Source organism: Calonectris borealis, chromosome 17 (genome assembly GCF_964195595.1).
Source record: "Calonectris borealis chromosome 17, bCalBor7.hap1.2, whole genome shotgun sequence".
In the NCBI taxonomy this organism is placed as follows: domain Eukaryota; kingdom Metazoa; phylum Chordata; class Aves; order Procellariiformes; family Procellariidae; genus Calonectris; species Calonectris borealis.
This window is the reverse complement of record NC_134328.1, coordinates 8,026,190-8,046,402: the sequence shown is the minus strand read 5'-3', so window position 1 is coordinate 8,046,402 and position 20,213 is coordinate 8,026,190. Positions and strand designations below refer to the sequence as shown.

General features: G+C 53.5%; 1 protein-coding gene across 6 annotated transcripts; it reads right to left on the bottom strand.

Annotated features, from left to right (window-relative positions):
- Positions 1–195: 195 nt before the first annotated feature.
- PKIG (cAMP-dependent protein kinase inhibitor gamma) lies at positions 196–18,630 on the bottom strand. Of its 6 annotated transcripts, none has more exons than XM_075166425.1 (4): positions 18,575–18,630; positions 12,385–12,452; positions 2,269–2,444; positions 196–1,146 (listed from the first exon to the last, which is right to left on the bottom strand). In XM_075166425.1, exons 3-4 carry the CDS (start codon positions 2,417–2,419, stop codon positions 1,067–1,069), a joined length of 231 nt encoding a protein of 76 aa, XP_075022526.1. In that variant the 5' UTR covers positions 2,420–2,444; positions 12,385–12,452; positions 18,575–18,630; the 3' UTR covers positions 196–1,066. The 6 variants fall into 6 exon arrangements, with proteins under 6 accessions (XP_075022526.1, XP_075022525.1, XP_075022524.1 ...); XM_075166424.1 differs by lacking the exon at positions 18,575–18,630 and adding an exon at positions 18,049–18,133; XM_075166423.1 differs by lacking the exon at positions 18,575–18,630 and adding an exon at positions 17,751–17,871.
- Positions 18,631–20,213: the final 1,583 nt, after the last annotated feature.

The window sequence follows — 20,213 nt, the reverse complement described above, 5'->3', positions numbered from 1 at the left end:
ACTTTTAGCATTTTCTGTGCCCAACCACATCTGCTTCCACCTGGGTGCTGCAAACCCGTGGGGTTTCACAGACCCAAACGGAAGGGACTCTTGTAACACAGCTCCGTATCTCCCTGTTAGGGAAAGCTGGTGTAACCACCCTGCAGCTCAACCAGCTACAAGGCAAAACAGAGGAAGAAGAAACATCCAGGCAGAAAAAAAACACCTTCAGTACTTGAAGGCTGTGTTATTTATTCCAACAGCTTATATAGTTTTATCAAACCATCTTTAACACAAAACATGTCTCCTAAAAGAGAGAATGGTGTGAGATCCTACCAGAGATCATCTCAGCTAACAGCTTGCAAAGTTAAGCCTGAATTTCAACAGTCAAACCAGCAAAATGTTTCTCCCCTCCCCTTAACAGTATCTTAAAATGCTAAAACCCAAAGAAAAAGATGCCTGTGGCTGGTGCTGCTGGGTCTGTAGGTGGAGCTCGTCCACCCAGAGCTGTGCTTTGGTCCTTTCCTGATGCTAAGCGGCAGCAGCACAGGTGAGTGGTGCTTGACATGAAGGCAGCGGGACTGGCTGGGTCCCTTCCCCACTGCCCACCCTGACGAGGGGCCGCACGGGCAGTCCAGAGGCCAGGTCAGGTCTAAGATGCAGATGAGGGTGAGGCTTAGAAAAACCAGTAATCTAAATTTCTAATCTATGGAAACAGAATAAATAATAGTCTAAATTTGCAAAGGGGGGAGGTACCTTGGACAGGAAAGTCTGATGTGTTTATTATTATTGAAATCGTTTTTTCCCCTAGGGGAAAATTGCAGCTAAGGCATCTTGAGAATGGCTCATATCACTACAACCACGGCAGTGTTGCCCTAAATCGTTAGGGATGGGAGCAGAAGTCTTTTGGAGGTGCCAGTCCTTGCACAGCATCTTGTGGCTCTCTAAACAAAAATGGTTGCAGCAGAGGCATTTGACAGACAACTTGCTGTTCCAGGTTGGTTTTTGTCCACAGATTCAACAGCAAATTCTTGTTTAATGTTCACAGCAAGGCCCTCCTCCTGCCCATCCCACCCCCTGTACGCTGTCATGGGGAGGGGCTGTTTTCTTGCCCCTTTGGTCTTGCTCCAGGGTCGTTCTCAGAAGAAGTGGCATCTCTTTGGCTTTCTGCAGAAGGAAGGATTGGGAAGAAAGCACGGTTACACTCTACTGAGGACACGAGCGATCAGTAAACTCCTATAGCTGATTTTATTCACATTGCCACCTGAAGACCTCTCGCTGCCCTCCTATGGCCAGACATTCGGCTTAAGAGTATTGGGTCCTCCCTTCACGTTCCTGGAGTACAAACGCTTCCCAACATGTCTGGTGATGCTGGGAGGGGCAGGGATGTGCTCTCCACCTCTAACCTGTAATGGCAACTGCTCCAGGAATGTCTGCCCCACAGCCGGGCAGCCACCTGAGTTGCTCTCTATTGGAGGAGCTCTAATTAGTGCTTCTTATGGACGGGTGGGTGGACATGTGCTAGTATGGCCATGTTGGGGTAATGTGTTTTAAAGTATTTTTATAGTTACAGATTGTAGGTTGGAGGAGTAAAAGAGAAAGGGCAAAAAATGAGTTTATCTCCTGCAGTGATGCTGTATGTTTTGTGGCTTGTTAGTGAAATCAGACTGGCTGGTTTTCTTGGGCTCTGAACGGAGGATTTATGCTGGTTGTAGTCAGCTGGTTGGCAGGTATCGAGCAGGATGAAACTGCTGCCATGTTTGGGCTACGGGGGAACATTTAGAGATAGCTGGTGGTATTTAAAATTATCTCTGTTGTTATTTAAAATACTGTGGAACTATTTGAAGGCTGATTTTTAAAAAAAACAAAACCAACCAACAAAGAAAAAGCAAACCACAACCTGCCCCACACTTGATTTTTATAAAACCTGAGGTATACCTGATGTGTAATTTGCCCTGGGAAGGCTCTTGGTCAGTCCATGTCTTGTTTAAGCACCGGTGCCTCTAAAACCAGCCAAGCAAAGGGCTTGGCTGGAGCGTGCAGGGCTCGTGTGCCGGGGACCCGGGGACCATCCCGTTCACTGCAAGAGCCCCTCGGCCTGGGGAGTCTCCCACTAACTGAGTACCCACCGAGCATGAAGGCACCGGCTGCAGTGAGGAATGAGATGTTCCTCCTGAGCACGTGTGATGCTCCCAGAGACAGCACTGGTCAGCTGCACTGCCATTTCGTGCCTTGCCCTTCCAGCCTGGGTGCCAGGAGCTGGGCTTACTGGTGTGTGCGGCAACTCACCTGCTCCTTCAACGGCGAGGTCACCTAGGTCCTCGGTCAGCTTGCGCATGCTGATGGTGGTTGCATCTCGTTGGATGTCGTGGACAGCGTTTCTCCGACCAGCCCGATCGCAGGAAATAAAGTCGGTGTACGTGCTGGACTCTACCTCCATTGCATCTCTATACGCCTGCAAAACGCTGCGGAGAAAACACAGCTGTGAGGTCAAGGATGCTCGGCAAGCCTCGAGCCATGGCTCCCTCCAGGTTAGGTTACTCCGTGGGGTTAAATTACAGCACGAAAAAATAGTCCCTGTAACTCTGCTCCAGTTCCTCTAACAGCAGCTACTGAAATCTCAGATATCAACCCTGTCACATGGGGCAGCGTGCTGGGTGACCCACGGTGCTGGGTGACCCATAGTGCTGGGTGACCCATAGTGCTGGGTGACCCACGGTGCTGGGTGACCCATAGTGCTGGGTGACCCATGGTGCTGGGTGACCCACGGTGCTGGGTGACCCATGGTGCTGGGTGACCCATGTGCTGGGTGACCCATAGTGCTGGGTGACCCATGTGCTGGGTGACCCACGGTGCTGGGTGACCCACGGTGCTGGGTGACCCATGGTGCTGGGTGACCCATAGTGCTGGGTGACCCATGTGCTGGGTGACCCACGGTGCTGGGTGACCCACGGTGCTTGGTGACCCATAGTGCTGGGTGACCCATGTGCTGGGTGACCCACGGTGCTGGGTGACCCAGTGAGGGCAGGTAGGCAGGAAGGATCCGTCCCAGCTGCCTTACCAGCCCTTGTTCTGTCTTCCCATCGCAAAGCAAGGCAGAGAAGGCATTTCCCTCTCGTTTTGAGCTTCTGGCCTTCTCCTTTAGGAGCTGCAAGGTCGCTTGCACCAGCTTTTTCCTACAGAAAAAGCATTACAGAAAAAGCCCTACTTCCTCCTCAAAATGCCACGGGAGCTTTAAAGAGAGGCCAAATTTGGCTCACTGCGTGGGGGGATGGGTGCTGATCCAACCTGAATTTGTAATGGGAAACGATCAGGGCCCCGATGGATACCTGCTGGAAAGCTGGGGGAGCAGGGGAGTATTTTATAGGTGTGGGGCTTTGGATCAGGACTGGCCTCCACCGGTTGTGGGATGTCACCGAAAAAGCGTTGGGCTGGACTGCTTTGAGATAAGCACTTTAACATGAGAAAACCAGCCCTTCTGTGAGATGTTTGGATCCCTTCACTCCAGGCTTGTGTCTGTGCCAAGCGCAGAGCACGGAGAAAGGCTTGGAGCGGCCACTCGTCACCCGCAAGCACCGCTGCGAGCCAGCTCTTAGTTCAGCCCGATGAGTCCTGAAGTTGGTGGTTTTTCATTTTAGCTGACGGTTTGACTGGCCAGCGTTCGTACAGCACGCGGAGTCCAGGGACCTCGGGGGACGTATCGCAGGTGCCTTGGCTCCCGGGCACAGAGCTAGCGAGCGCCCGCTGCCTCTGCACTGGAAACCTGGTGCTCTTGGTTCCTGCTCCTCTTTAGTCAGTTTGGCACGCAGTTTGGTTTTCTGCGTGGCAATTAGAGATTAATAGTTGTCTTATCTCCAATTTTGCCCACTAAAAAATGCCTTTAGCCCTGCTGATGTTGTCGATACTAGGAGGTCCCAATTAGAAACGCACGTGTGTAATAAAAAACAAATTCAATTTCTTGTCGTTTACTTGCTTTTGTGTCTTGGGGTTAATGTCCCACTGAGATATTTGCTTAGCTCCTGTACAAATCCTGCTTAATATTGATCTTCACAGGGAAATCTGCTGGCAGACCGCCAGCCTGGGCAGGAATCGCCCTCCTCACTCTGTAATCCCCAGTGTTACGGCAGTAGAACGAAGATGCAATAGCCAGGACAAAAGAGGTTAAATTCTCCCCTTTCCTGAGACTGAGCAGGGTGCAGTAACCTCAAACCTTCATAAACCCAGAACGTTTCGGTAGTCCCAGGGACTCCTCTCTTGGTGCTGACGCCAGCTCAGGGAGCGCTGGCACCGGCTCGCTGGTGGGACGTGGGGCTTGGCCCACTCAGACCTCGCAGGGGAACCTGTTTCTCCAAACCTAGCAAATCCTTGCAAACACCTGCCTCCTCCCAGGGCTTGGCATCCATCTAGCCTCTGTTACATGAGCCCCGGGAAAAGCTGCATCCTTTGCCCCAGGAAGAGATCCCAGTTGTTGTTTTTCCTCATTTTCTCTTCTTCCTTTCCAGGCTTGCCCTTCCCGGGAAGAGGCACCGGCTCTGGACGCGGCAGCCTGGCTGATCTCAGTGAGCAAAGCACCTTTTCCCCAGGACAGGACGAGCATCCCTCATTCCCAGACAAGTCCTCCTCGCAGCTCATCGGAGCCCAGACGCTGCTGACCTTCTGTAGCTGCCGGAGAGATGTCACACGGACTCGGGAGGCTTCCCTAAGAGCAGTCCACACCAGCCTGGGTCTATCTCCACATCAGTGAGGCCAGTTCAGAGCTGATGTGCTCAGGAGTCCGCCTGCCCTTGCACCGGGGGCTGGACCACCCACTTCATAGGATGGACTCCCCAAACTGGGGAGCAGGAGCCGACCAGCCCCCGGGATGCAGCATCTTCCCGGTGTCCCTGGATGTAGCTGCCAACGATAGATGTGCTCAGCTGCGGCAGCGCTGTGCTAAGTGACTAAATGGGAAAAGGACGGGATCTTGACTTAAAACAGGGGAAGGAACCAAGTGTGCAGAAGCAGATCCTGCTCAGGGCAGGTTTGGGTCCCGGCTCGGTGGCCGGGAGATGGCGCGTGTGATTTATTTATTTTCCGTGGCTGGGAGGGTTCCTGCCTTCAGCTCTCCATGCAAAGAGCCGGAGAGGGGTGGATTTATGAGCAGAGCTTTCAAATTTGTGCAGTTCCTTCAGGATTTTCAAGGTAGGCGGCTCTCAAAAGCCTTGCAGGCAGCTCCCTCCCCGCTGGCAGAGACACTCCAGCCTCTACCTCCTTGGGCCGAGGAGGTGATGGCAGCGGTCCCCTCAATTTTTGATAGAAAAACCTGATTTTTCAAAGAGCATTTCCACATTTCCAGGCAGGTGCAAAACAGTTCAGTGGGTTTTTAGTCAGTGGAAACATCTTTTAACATCTGCCAGGGACAAGAAAGGAACCACCTTCCCTTCTGCCCACGTAGTTCAACCTGAAACTGCGTCACCGTGGACAGTGACGGTGGCAGGGGGGTGCAAAAAGGGGTGCATCACCCGCCGGCTCCCCACCTTCGGATTTTCATACTCCCGTGGGCCAGCGGGAGGGAATGATGTGCCGGCTCTTGCCAGGCGTTGCAGGAATAAGCCCGCAGCACACAAATACCCTGCGCAAGGGTTTCCAGGGTGCTTCAAAGAGATGATTCAACTTGTCCACAGAAGGTCATTTCCTGCCTCCCTTTCCTCCTTGCTGCTGGCGGTGACAGAAGGAGTCCCTGCGCCCTCGGCGCCGCATGCCAGCCTGTAGGGATGGGGCAGGGGACGCGTGGCACGGTGACAAAGGCCATGGGCAGGGGGCTGGGACCTGCTGCCTGTTGCACACTCCTGAAAAGCTTTTCTGTGCTGCTTGGAGAGAGGCTGTGTCCCCTCCGCCGTGGGGACAGGGTGCTGCTTGTCCCAGGGCAGCTGGCCACAAGTGAAGAAGCCCCTCACAAGCTGCCACAGACACCAGACGCGTCCCCAGAGCTGCCTCTGCTCCCGTGCCCTGCTGAAATAACTTGGCTCTGCCAAACCTGCCGTTTGGCCTGGACTTATTTTTCCATAGTGTCTTATGAGGACTAAAAAATCTGGAGCTGTAATGGTCTTGGCGTGGACTCAGCTTCCGGAGCTGGTTTTGCTGTCGGACCGCAGCTGGGCTCGCTGGCATTTTCCAGGGAAGTCCCCCAGCAGCTGACAGAGCAGCTGGCTCTGCTCCGGGGGGCTGCAGCTAACCCAGCCCTACGCACACCGGGGCTGAATTTTACCCATTTAGAAGGTGGATGCTAAGAAATTAAAGGGTTAAATGTTTCTTCTGCCTTTTGGTAGAAGAAACTAAGGCATTTCTTTTGGGTCAGCTCAATGCCCCTCTTGGTCCAACTGACAAGCCAGGAGTTAATTCCCGTTTCCCCCCTTACCTGCTTCTCCGCAGCCCAGATCTCAGGGACTACGAGCAAACAGTTACTGCAAATAATGTAAGTGGCAGACAAATGACCTGGAATCGTCATGGGCGGGTTAAACTCAGCACAGGGCCGTGCGCCTGCAGAGCAAACACAAGCCCTGCGACCCGAGCCGGCGGCCGGGGTCTAACTCCGAGGGATCGGATGGATGTTACAGTCACACCCAGCGCCGGACTCCAGTTTCAAGGAAACCCTTTGCACGATATTGCATCTGTCCCTCGTCTAGGTTAAACTGTAAGATTTTTATGGCTAGGAAGGGCTATTTTTGGACTCTGCACTGATGCTGGCTATCAGCAGGCTGTGCTGAATTTAGCCTGCTTCCCCTCCGCTGCCTACTTTGCTCCTCTCTGCTCTGCCTCTCTTACCTCTTGCTTTCCTCAGTATTTTCCTCTCCACCTAACCCACCTTTGCAGCGAGCGCAAAGGGCCTCTAGGTCAGAGAAAGTCCTGTTCGTCTCTGCATGGCATCCGTGGCACTTTTGGGCATAAGGCGGCTTAGCCCCCTGCTCAGACATCCTTGCCCCTCAGGGTGGCCAGCACAGCACACCTGGGCTGCTGTAAGGAAGGAGGTTTAAAGGTTAAAGACAGCAATGGATTTCCCTGCTTAACTAAGCCTGAATCGTTGCCTGATCCCACCCTGCTTTCCTTTAGAGACCTCCCTGTTGCTCGGGGGCAAGCAGGAGCAGTTGCTCAGCCTGCCGCGCTGTCCCCCGGGACACCCAGGGCGGAGAGCCCGGCACCTCGGCCACCTCTGCGGCCGCAGCAGGCAGCCCCCGAGGGCAGGGGCTGGGACGCTGAGGTCCCCGGGGGCAGGAGCCCCAGCAGACTCACGTCTCGGGGTGCTGCTGCCCGGCTGTGGCCCCGCGCCAGCCCGTTGCCAGCGGCAGTTGGGACCAACAGCTGCGGGTTCTGGTTGGAGATGGCTCCCCGGTCCCACAGCCCAGCCGGGGATGGGCTCTCCTGCCTGCTTGGTGTCACACCAGAGGATCTAATGCTCTCTTTTGGCCCCCAAACTTCTGGAGTCATAAAGCCACGAAGCCAAGCTAAACCTTGCTGTGTTTCTGGGGTGAAATTTCAAAGTTCTGCCAAGGAACAGAGATGCGACCCCTTCTTCTGCTCATGCATTTTATCCCTTCATTGCCAACCTGCAGGGACCAGGGCATGAAGTTTATACAGTCGTCTTCGAGCTCTCCACGTCGTGCAGTGCCCCTTGCCCTTTCATTCCAGGGTACAGCGACTATTATTAGACTTCTCCTGCTGGAGCCGGATCCATAACAACAGCAAAACATACTCAACAGCCCTGCTGGGCTTTTAAAATATTTACAGTGTAAGATGGTTTACTGCGGAGGGGGGCCTGGTAGAGCACAGAGACGGGAGCACCGGGATTTCTGTGCTCCCTGTGGGTCTGCTGTGAGGTTTCCTGCTGGGAGAGTCACATCCAGCGAGAAGGGAATAAAATCCCGTAGGGCTGAAGCCAGCACTTGAGGTCAGGGGGTTTCCACCAACTGTCTGACAACTTCCAGCTGGAATTTCAGCAAATTTTCCACTGGCTCTTGTCTGGGAACATGCGTGAGGGGTTGCACATCAAAGAAGGAGGGCTCTGTAATGGTGTTATCGGGGTTAGAGAGTATTTTTAGACCTGTGCTCGTGCCTTGAAGGCCTCGCTATGCCTCATGACCCCCATGCACTAGAGCTTAGATCCGTGGCCTGAAGCTGAACAGAAGCTGCAGATGTCCTGTTGGGAGCCCGGTCTGGTAGCAGCTACATATGCAACAAGCATTTGTAAGGCTGGTGACAGGGTCTGCACCAGGCACAGAGCTTCCCTGCTTTCCTGCTGGGCCTATGTTCTCCAAAATGTGGTGGTAGTGGGTCTCATTGGCCAGAATTGATGTGTTCCGAACTGCTGAGCCCCGAGTTTCCCAGCTGGGTGAGAAAACAGGCAGGACCAGGGCAGCTGATCTCCTACCAGGGCACGTGTGTCCATCTCATGTGCTGAGCAGCTTCCTTCCAGGTGAGAATAGCGTGGAAAAGCCTCACCACACTTTGGTGGTGAAGAGATGTGAAGATTGGACATGGCACATTGGTATTTTTGGAAGGCTTTTGCTGTGGGATTCCTTGTAATAACTGCACCCTCTGGCTCTTATGCGAAATACAATGAATTCAGCCAGCGTAGACATCACAGCTTCTCCAGCCACTGCAGTGGTTTTGCAGCAACAGAGTTTTTAGGATTCTCTAGAACTTAGCAGAAAATTGTAATTCTTATAGGAGGAGAGCAGATACAGCAGGATGAGGCTCAGTGCTCATAAGCAGATCCCTTCTTTTGCTTGTACAGATCACTTCATGCCAGTAGATCTGCTAACTAATTGCTTAGCCTCAGATTTAAGATTAGGCTTAGACCGACTCTCTACAACTTCACAAACCTTGCATTTAGCTCTACCAAGCTCCCCAAGCTCTCTCTCCTCCCTCCTGGCCTTCAGCACGTCCCCAGGGACCCCCACAGCAGTGTCTCTGCTGTCCCAAGGCACCTCCTGCTGCCCCACAGCCTCCCGGCCACTGCCCGGCTCCCAGCTGACGTAAGAGATGCTCCAGCCGGATTTCAAAATCACGGCCGACCCTTGGCATCGGGGTAGGGCGAGTCCTTACGTGCGCTGCTGCGGTCCCCAGGGGAGAGGGGAAGGCTTGGGGAGGCGTGGGGGAGGCAGGAGGGGATTGCTCAGCCCCGCCAGCATCTCGTTAGTGTCAGGACGTGTGGGCGATGGCGGGAGGGAGCCACCCGTCCGTCCGTCCGTCCATCTGTCAGGAGGGCAGCCCGGAGCCCAGCTCTGGCCCCGCGGTGCTGCCAGCCTGCATCCCCGTGCCAGGAGCGGGTGGCACCCCTCTGCTAGTCCCCGCGGGGCATGGGTGCTGAGCGTCTGTTCCAAAAATCCTCCGCCACCGGAGGAATCACGGTTTGCCTTGGCAACCGGGGTTTGATGGAGCTCTCTGCTCCTCCCTCCTCTCAGCACCGAGCCTCGGCTGCAGCTTAAGCCTCTTCTGCAGCTTCTCACTAAATTGATTAATGGAAATAATTGGTCTCTTCGTGCATCTGGAGACAGTTGCCGTGACAGCAGTTGTATTTTTGTTTTGTTCCCAGGTCGAGCTTGTTTTTCACATCCCACAGCTTTGAGGTGCTAATAAACCAGGGCACTCCGGTTCCACCCCCCGCCTCCGAAAGACGCACATCCCTCTGAGGGATGGGGTGGCAGAGCTGGATGAGGCACACTTGGCCCTGCCAGCCCTAGGACATGGCAGGCTGGCACCTTTCTCCCCCCCTGTTTTTCACCCCCTCAAGCCAGGCTTGCAGTGGGTGGACACAGCTCTCTGACTTCTGCACAGCAAAGAGCAGCGAGCCAAAGCCCTCATGTTCACCCAGCACAGCCACGAGCGCCCATCGCCTTGTGAGCCAGCACCCATGGGTCTCTCTGTGCCCTGCAGAGACCCTTTCAAAGCTGTAAGGAGTATGTGGGTATGAGTCCCTTCTCCATTATTTTCATTTTCTCCCAACTTCTTATTTAGCTGCCTTTATGTGTCAACATATTTTCACATGAACAAAACCAGTGACCGTGTGGAAGATCTGCTAATGCCTGAACTTGCAAAGCAGATGAACCACAGATCGGTCACTTCAAACCCTTCAGCTGCAAAAGCCCCACAGTTGCTGTTGCAGGCACGTTCCAGGAAGACTCATGTATTGTCCCTGCTTGTGATGTGCGGACACCCCATCACGCCTGGGCCACGGGGTGGGTTCCTTTGCAGTGGGGATCCCCTTCAGACTTGGGTTCCCTGTCTTCCCCTAAATCATTCAGAGAGAAAAGTCCCTGCTGGATTTCACCTCAAAGGCTGGAAACTCCCCAGTGGTCCCACAGCTCTTCTGATGACACCAAGGCACTGACCTCTGAGTGAACATCACCTACTCAAACCCCGCTTGAATTCCTGGCCCAGGGATGCTCACCCCCAGCACAACCTCCCCAACACCTTGCAGGCTTCCCTGGGCAAGGAGAAGTCAACTAAGTGCAGAGGAGATGCAGCTGGGGCTATTTTCTAGCACAGCTGCCCTTGTCACATATAAAAGGAAGGTGAAGCCACAGCAGGTCTTGGTGGGATAGCTTTGTTTCTGGGTGGAGGAAGACCTTTCTCCAAGGACAGAGGTAAGCAAGGATGGGTCTTTATTTTTATGCCTAGCAGGAAAAAGAGCAATTTTGTCCAGCTTTTCTTTGTGATCTGAGGAGTTGAGCTCGGCTGCTGTGTGAAAGCAGTGCTTGCGTGGCTGGGAAGGAGAGCTCAGCTTGGAGGAGGTGTTGTGCAGGCTCTAGCTGTGAAGTTTTGGCTGCTGCTAGTTGAGGAGGCTCTGCTTAGCACAGCATGAAGCTGAGATCCACCTGCCTTGGCTCTTCCTCATTCAGGCTTGCACAGTCCCATAGGAACTTGCATCCAGCATCCAAAGAGTCCTTCTGACTCGGCGTGGTGTAAGGGGCTGGGCGAGAAGCTGTGAAACCTCCTGAGGTGCGAGAGCCCTGGCAGCTCCCAGCAGCGCCTAAAAATAGTCAGGGCAGCTCTTAAGAGTTGCTGTGGAATGAGGCTGATTAGCAAAGCCAGGCTTAGCTCTGCTCCCTGCACAGAAGAAAGCCACCAGCAGGACTCCCAGCCCGGGGCAGGGGCAGTGCTTGCCTGGGAAGATGGGGGCAGGGGGAAGATCTGTCTTTGGGAGCTGTGAGAAGGATTAGGTGGCTGGGATGGTGCTATTGGCGCTTTACATACAATAGAAATGGAAAGCGTAGGAGTTATAAATAGGCTGGCAGCGAGAGGTGGCTGTGCTAAGCCCTTTCGGGTGGCCCCCTGCTTCTGTTACCTACTGAAACGAGCACTTTGGCTGTGCTGCCCTGCTGGGACCCCGACCTGGGCAGAGAGAGCTCTGCTGGCCTGCACCCCCCTTCCCTGAGTATTTCTGTGATGGATGGAGAATTTTTGTACATGTGTCAGGTGATAGCAGCGGGGTAAATCTGTCTGCGTAAGTCACCGGGGACGTGACATCTAGACACGAGTTGAAGCGGTGCTGGAGACACGTGTGTAGCGTCGCACTGGGGGTGCTCAGCGATCATTGCAAGTTACAGTCTCGGAAAAGGGAAAGCTTCGAATGAAATGACTTGCCAACTATTTTATGGTTCACTGAAATGCAGCCTGGGTGTCGAAGGACGCGGGGTGTCTCTAGCGTACAGGGGAAAGATGTGGGGTACGAGAGACGAACTGCTCCGAGAGACCTGCAGGAGGAATGCCTACGTGCACCAGAGAGTCCCGAGACCCCCCTGTACTGTCAGATCCGCAAACCATGCGGCGGTGGCAGCTCTGCGTAAGGGAAAGCTCAGTGCAGGAACACGAGAAAGCAGCAAGGGATCTGAGGGCTGAGGAGACGCTCTGAGCGCGGGAGCCACGGGAGTGAAACCACGGAAGGGACCGCCTGAGCTGGCGGATCTGCCATTTACGTAAGCACCACAAAAGGTTAAGCTTTGGGGGTTCCCTGGATCTTGCTGGGCTGACTCGACGTGCAGAGCAAAACTGGCTTACGTGGTTACGTACGGGCAAACAACGGCCCCGTGCAAAGCGTGCGGGCAGCCTGTGAGCAGGGTTTGCCCACAACGGCCCCACGGCTGGCGGGGGAGAGGCCGTGCAGCACCAGAGCTGCCCTTAGAGTCAGCGCTGGAAGGTGGCTCGGTACAAGTGCCTGGCTGTGAAGTATGGGAAATACAGCAGGAAAGTCATTACAGCAGAATCACTGATATTTTTTTCCTCTTAGCAGCTTTCTAGCATCTAGTAATTCAGAACAGAGAGGGAGGTCAAATGACTCCGTGAAACAGGAAGGAGAAAGCCCATTCCTGTTTATATAATATCTCCCTGTGAATAAAAATTATATCAGCCCATAGTATGAATCCCTACCTGATTTAGTTGACTTTCCTTCTGGACATGACTTCAAACAAGCTTCATACACAGCAGGGCAGCAGCTTCTGGGGTAGGAAAAGAAAATAAACGTAAGAAAACATTATCTGTGCTTTTGTTGGGAAGCGTAAAGCTCAGCTGCTTTGTCCTCCGTCTGCGAGTAGGACAGCAAAGGGGACGCGGGGTCTGGCAGGGCTCTGCCCAGCAGGCTCAGCTGGAGCCCGGCTTGGCGAGCGCGGAGACGCCAAGCGAAGGGCTGCGGGACGCTGGTGTTCGTGCGGCACCTTCTCAGGAGGGTTTGGGCTAACAGAGATTCGGGCCCGGCTTCTCAGAGAAGTTCTCTTTGGTTTTGCTTCTCCTTTTGTTAACTTCGCGTGGGTGTGCTGGGGAGAACCGAAGCGGCTCGCGTCTCCTGACCCGCACCACGGGTGGACCCGGCGGCTGCCTCGGGAGTATAAATGAACATTGGTTTGCAGCTCCGCTGCCCTTTAAAGAAGTGAAACTTCCATATCCGCTTCTCTGAGGCAAAGGGGAAGTTTGCTCTGGTACTTTTAGTTGCCTTGCTTGGTCCATCTTCTGCTCCTTGGGTTTCTTTGCTGTTTGTGCACAGCTGTGCCTTCTCCCGCTGTCCCCAAGCCCCACTCAAAGACATTTCCTCTGTGGCCTTGACATCTGTGGGTGCGTAGCAATCTCCTGACCCGCAGAGCCCAGCCAACAAGACACTTGCTTATTTTAGCAGCTGTTTCAGCTTTCAGATTTTTTGGAACATCATGGACTGTTTTTTTTCACTTTGTCCCAGGGACAAATATTAGCAGAACAGAAAGCAAGAGATGAACCATTTAACCATATAAGCAGTATCTCATCCAGCAATTCATCTGTCTGGCCCATCTGGGTTGAGTACCACTCTGACTGGAACTATTGCCCATCGTTTTCCAAGCTGGGACAGATCTACAGCCTTTCTCTTTATTTTTTTGACCCACTTTTAAAACTCCCTAGTTGTTGGAGCCGACTACTTGCTGGCTCTGGCCCTGCTTCAAGGACAGGGCACTTGCTGCTTCTGTGTGTCAGTTTGCCCATCTGTTAAATGGAGCTATTAATACTCGCTCCCCTCGCTAGATGCTTCAAATATTTGTAAAGCGCTTTCAGATCTGCAGATGACAGGCTTACAGAAGTGGAAAATACTAATTATGATCATGACAGTAGCCAAACAAAGACACAGGGATTTAACAATACACTTTTGCTAGTGTTTACCCCGTTTACGGTGAAGTGCTTACTGGAAACACTGGACCGGAAAAGAAACAGTATTTCCACAAATCTGGGAATATGCATTGCCCTTTTGGGGCACCAAGCAGGCAAACAAAAGCAGGAAGGAAGAAAGCCAGCTTTGGAAATCCACGAGTCTTTATTTTCCTCCTTTGCCTTCCTGCCTCGATCTGGCTCGTGTGTTACGCAGCCCAAACAGTGAAACCTCCAGCGCTTCTGATGTGTTGCAAAATATCTCAAAATACATGGCCCTCTGCCAAGAGAGGCTTAAAGCAAATTGGAGCAATGATGCTCTGAAGTAGAAGTTATCACTGAGCAGCCCTGTTCCTGATGGGATGTGGGGGGAAACCCCCATTTTCTCTTTCTCAAAAAAAAAAAAAAAAAAAGCTGATTTTGTAGACAGAAACTCTTTAGCAACTGGTATTGGCTTTCCAACCCTGCAGCCCTGGCTCTGGCTAGATGTTTCTCCCCACAGCCCTTGCCTGGGGATCTGGAATCTGCAAATCTGAAGCTGGGCCCCTTGCTCCATCCCCAAAGGCTCATCATCTTCTGGGGATTTAAGGGTGATGAGGTGGATTAGTCCATGCAGTGTGACTAAGGATGGGCTAAAGTAACGTGTTAACGAACACTTTACATGTCCTAATCTAGGCCTATAACCCATCAGGGTACCACAGATTATTTTGGGACCCCTGTGGCAATAGCTAAACATCCACAGCCCATCAGGAATGAATTACAAGGGCATCAGCATGGTGCACATGTTTGGGGTTCAGATTCTCTCCATGTTTAGCAGCTGTTACCCAACAGGAACAAAGCACACAAAACAAACTCGGTGCTCTCAGCATTGCTTCAAAATGAATATATGCTCCAAAAAAACCCAGAATGCTTTTTGGCAGAATTCTTCTACACGACAGCTGTTCTGGTGCTGCTTTGGATCCAGGGAGTAAATACTTTCTGGTTTCAAGCAAGGTGATGGCAGCAGAGAGAAGGTCGTTCTCCTATCTCTTGACTCCTGGGTAAACAACAGGCTGTATGCGTCGCTGATCAGAACCGGGGCCCGATCCTCCCAGAGAGACTGAGGCTGCCTCATTTGGTGCCCTGTCCCCAGCAGCAGCTGGCATCCTTGGCCTCAGAGGTGCAAGAAAACTTGTAATTGTAGTGGAATGTTCTTCATCAGTTACTAATTACCCTGAACCAGGAGGTTTTATAAGCCTTAAAATGTAATATCCTCTTAATCATCCCCAGGATTGTTTTGTTACAGAGATAACTACCTGGTATCTATTAAAACGCCTTCTGAGCTCTTTGTTCCAGTGGTATCTCGTGGCAATGAGCACCACAGATTAATTACACTTTGTGGAAACAGTAATTCCAGTAAAGTTGATGAGGCGCCAATGGGGATATGTTTGGCTTATTACATCATTGCAGATATCAACAAAAGTTGGCATTTCGGTGCTCGCCAGGGAGTTCCCGAGGTAGCAGCTTGCGACCAGCAATGCGCCTGCATGAAACCTGGTGTGGAGGAGCCGTGCTCCGGGGCTGTGCTGGGAAGGAAGCGTTGGGGAACTCGCCGTGCAAACCAGAAACGGTGTAAAGTACATACCCCGCAGGCTCGAAGGGAGTGAGAGTTTTGAAACAGGGGAATAGGTGGTTCACAGTCCAACTGCCGTTCTTCCTGCTCGCACTACAGGTGCCAGCTGAGTCCTGGAGCGATGTCTTGACCTCTCCAACTGCCGCTGTGAGGAGCTGGGGACAAAGTCCACACAACAGCTGAACCTTCCCTCTCACCGGCTGGTGCTGGCAAGCCTTGGGAGCAGCTCCCTTTATGACTTGGCTTTTTCTAGTCATGGGCTAGAGACAACTAGAAGCATGGGGTTTTTTTTTCCCCTCTCATCTTCTCTAAAATGGGTACTGTGATAGAAAATCTGTTTTCTGGATCAGTCCATATATACAGCTTTGGTGACGCTAAGGAAACCCTTAGTAGTGTGGAGAAGCAATTGGATCCAGGCTTTGAATGTGAAAATGGGAGAGACCAGAACAGGGGTGGCATAGAAAGGCAAACAAAAAGCTGGGTTGAAGCTTCTGCTGTTCCTTATGGACTTGCAGATTCATCCCTGATTCTGCCAGACCTGTATTAGCCCAGGAAAATCATCTGCTTTGTGAGTAGCCCATGTAAAATAGGAATAACGCTGGTGTTTGGTTGACAGGCTGGAGGGATTAATGCACAGCAAAATGCTGCAGGAACTGTCTCCGAAATGTGGGAGATCAGGAGGTGTTAGCAACCTGGAAAATGTTTTCCATAGTTATTTTGGGGGGCAGGGTTGTATGCCTGTGGGTATTCCTCTGAGTAGGTTCAAAAGTAGATTTACTACTTTGGAATAAGAGGATAAAGGAAAAAAGCAAAACTCTGCATTCTAGCTCACCGTGTGCCTGTACGCCTCCTCAGAATCAGCCACCGAGCACGGAAATACCAGGTGGTTGGAAGATGCATGGCTATGAACATTCTTGGGTTTTCTTCTCTTCATGACCAAGCTGCCTACCCTGGGAGCCTATGTACTATATTTAATGGCCTCCAGTTCTTTGAGGCATCTGAATCCGCACTCTCTGGAAAGTGTCCCTGAAAAGGATGGCATGGGGGACTCGTACACCCATGTGGAGCTCTGCCTGAAGGACGCAATGCCCTGTTCCGTGCTTCAGGAATAGTAAGCCCTACTGGGGCATCCGTGTTTGTAAATGGCCCGTTAACCTACATCTGCGCTATAAATGAATCCAGCCATTGAGGATCTCTTCCTTCCCAAACACCATCCCTCACAAGAGCAGAATCGTGACAATTTCTCAGTTGGGTGGCCACGCATTAGCACGGTGCCCTTTCCAGCCAAGAGTCTCAGAAGCCAAGGTATGCCCCACAGCTACCCAAGCCAAGCACGCCGACCTCGCCACGAGCCAACAGCCCAGAGCCTGAGGGGCTGCAACCATCTGAGGGTCTCTGCCACCCGGCCAAGCCATCCCCACTCCACAAGTCTCCTCTCACCCTTGCGCTGCTGCAGCATCCCCGCTGCGGCTGCCTCTTGCTCATTTGACCCCAGCATGTCCTTCTCCTAGTTTGTCACCAGCCCAGCCACCCAGGGCATTGCTTCTGGGTTCACAGCTCTACTTTTGATCTGTGGACCCCTTTCCCTCTTCCAAGCAAAGGGAAACGTTTTCCAAACACCCCTCTGGGGCCAAGGCATTACATGCATGTGAAAGCTCACCACCGCGGCTCGCTACCAGCTGCTTAGGGGAATCCGGAGAGAGGAGAGAAAGACACACAGCTCCGAGGTGGAGGAATTTGCAAAGCCTCCTGAGAATACCACCACACAGCAGTTCTTTTTTTATCCCAAGTCTTTGCCTTTTAAAACATTTGCTTGGAAAGCTGGATGCCAGGGAGTCTCCGAGCCTGCTTCCGCCACCACGCTCTGAAAAGCTCTGGCTCGTGCCCGCAATTCGAAGGGGAGCCCCGGGCAGCCCTGCAGCTCCCGACAGCCCTAAGGATGGATTCACACCACGGCCCCACACAGACGGCACGCCGGGCGCCTGTCCCGCAGGCTGGCATCAGTTCCCGTGCGAGCACAGAGACACCCCGGTGCGGTGAGAGATTCCCTCCAGCGAGTCGCTCAGAATAAATGGACACATGTCAGAAATGAGGCCAGAAATCCCTGCGGGGGTCACTGATCCACGGTCCTTTGTGATTTCTAACCACCGAGTCTGCTCTCCTTGCTACCCCTTCGCAGCAAGTACTGAACTGCTTTATTTTCCAAGTGAAACAGCAGCCGCCTCCCTGCCGTCAGCCTACAAACGGCTTCTCCCCACAGCAGAAAAACCGGGAGGCAGCTTAGTTTTTCAGCCCACGGTCTGTGGGCAGTAAAAATCTTGCTGTTCGCAGTTGGTTAGGTAAAAGTTAACTGTATCTCTAAACAAATCACCCCTTCGGAGCGCGGCTCCGGCTCCCATGCCGGGGGCAGCAGGAGAGCAGCCCCTCGCTGCGCTGCCAGGCAGGTCTCCTGGCCACCCACCATCCCAGCCCGTCGCCAGCCCCACGCGCCCACAGCAGCCTGCACAGCCCTACTTACGGCCACCCCGGCTCCCGCTGCTTCTCAAATCCCAAATTCCACGGTCCCACTGCCGAGAAAGAAATCGAGGCTGGATTGCACCCTCCTGGCGTCTCTGCCCGCGGTGGCCAGCAGCCAAGCCGGCCGGGGGAGTCGCAGCCAATTTCAGACTTGCAGTTTCCTTGTACTGGGAGCTGCTAAATGAAGTTGCACTTCTGGGGCCGAGGGGCGTGTTCTCCTCCCCTCCCGAGTCAGTCCCTGCCTGCTGTAATCCAATGCTCATCCCGATGATGTCAAGCAGCTACCGCTCGGCTCCTACCTTACAGTCGGCAGGAGGGATCCGTTTCCTTTTCGCAGCGATCTTTGTTTAGCTTCGCCTCGTAACCCCATCTCCCGGCAGCTGCATGTGCCCGAACATCCTTCCTTCGATGCTCGGTGCTGCGGCTTTTGCTGCAGGGCGCTTCCTCCTGCCCTCCCGCCCGCCGCTCCCCCAGGTTTCTCCGGTGCATCGCGGGGATGCACGTCCCAGCTGCATCCCACCCTTCATCCTCTCCATCAGGGCCCGGCCGAAGGCACCATCACACCGTGGGCAGCTGGAGATATTTTACCAGGTGTAGCCGGGGAAGTGCCTCCCAGGAAAAAAATAGCTTTGTAGTTTTTTTAGAGTGCCTTTTGCTCCGCAGACTCCCACGGGGTAAAATCCAAGCGTGCTTCAGCTCATCTGCCCCTGGGTGCCAGCCTTATTTGGGGGTGAAATGCAGAGCTAGTGACAGCACCTGGATTTAAGGCGGGGAAGGTGCTTAGGGTAAAGCAATATAAAGCAATACCACATATCAAGCACGTACCTTTGCACCCACCCTGCTGCGAAGCACCGCCTGGGAGCTCTCAGTCTGCTCAGGGCCACTCCAGGAGAAGAGGAAGTTTTGGCTGTTCTTGTCACCCCAGGGGCTGAGGAACGTCCCTCTGGGTGGTACCACCTCCCCGTGTCAGCCTGGGAGGCACCGCCGGGTGCCTGAAGCCAAACGAACAAGCTGGTTGCAGTGCCAGGTCTCTAGCCTTCCTCCTGCAAAGCCCTACCGGCGCGGTGGGAAGGTGTGCGAGCACACACGGGTGGAGACACCGCTGCCTGCTCCTGCCCGAACGCCCAGACTGGAACAGGGCTCGTTAGTGTTAAGTGCTTCGCTGAGAGCGTGAAAGACTCGCTCCATCCCTGCTGTAAGGACGCTCCGGTCCTCAGCCTTGTAAGGGGGAGAAGAAGTGGCAGAACTCAACTGGAGAGCACGGAGGGCATGTGCCAAGGACCGGTCCAGTCCCCGCTGGAGCTAGATGAGCTTTTATTTCAGGCTGCGTGCGGTGAGCAGTGTGAGCCGGGAGGACGCGGCTCTCCCAAGCTGCCATCTCGCTGAGCACCAGGCAGACGCAGAAGCGGCGTCGCTGCCGTCCTGCAGCTCTCCCAGGATAGATGGGCCCCAGAGCCGTGCAGTGCCGGCGAGGAGCACCGGCCTCTCCTCTCACCCGGCACCAGCTGCGCAGCCGGACCTGCTCCACCTGCGCCAGCATCGCCGCCTCCAGCCAGGATCTGTTTGTGCGCGCCCCAAAACATGCTGTTTGCTGTGATAGATACCCACACCCCTGCCATCGCGCGCAGGAAGAGATAAAAACACCAACAAAAGCAGCAGGCAGTGCAGGAAACACCCTGATGACAATACCGAGGCACGGAGGAAGGGGAACAGACCTCAATAAAGCAAAACATACCCATGCTCAGCGCATCCCCAAACTGACCTCGTGTAGCTCTGCCTCCTGATTCGATTCAGTTTTATTTCAAACCCAGCCCCTGGGGAAGCCAGTTTGATTTCCTGAGATGTATCACTTGGCAGAAAGTCATCTCTCTCCCGTGCTTTTGAGTCACGCGTTACTACTTACCCGAAGGTAACGGTAAGGGATTCACCTCCAGGCCCTGCCTGCCTTCACGAGATGCAACGGAGGGAGGAGGGCTCTGCCACGCTGCGCTGCGGGACCAGCACAGCCTCGGGAGGCTGCTGTGCTGGCCTGGCCAAGGCTGCAGTTTTCTCTTTACTCCAGCTCGTATTTGAAAGCGATCGAGGAGGCTACGGCCAAACATTAACGCTTGGACTGCAGGGTTTGAAGGCCAAATCTGGTAAGGATGCAAATGCTGCACCAGCAACCCAGGCATTTTCTTGGCAGCCTGTGGCCAGCACCGTGACAATAAGTGCAATATATAGCAATGGGTAATTTCAAAGCACTTCAAAAGGCTGGGAGCAGAGTATACGATCCGTACTTTTTAAATAAGATGTGTCCTAAGTATTTGTCCTACTCAAACCTCCCAATCCTGTGTGTCTGGTCCTGGGAACAACCCCCAGAGCATCCATCAAAGAGTCCGTCCTTTCCTGCACACACTCACATGTCCTTACAGCGACCTCCTCATCCAAGACTACCCCCTACAAGGACTGGTCAAACATCTTC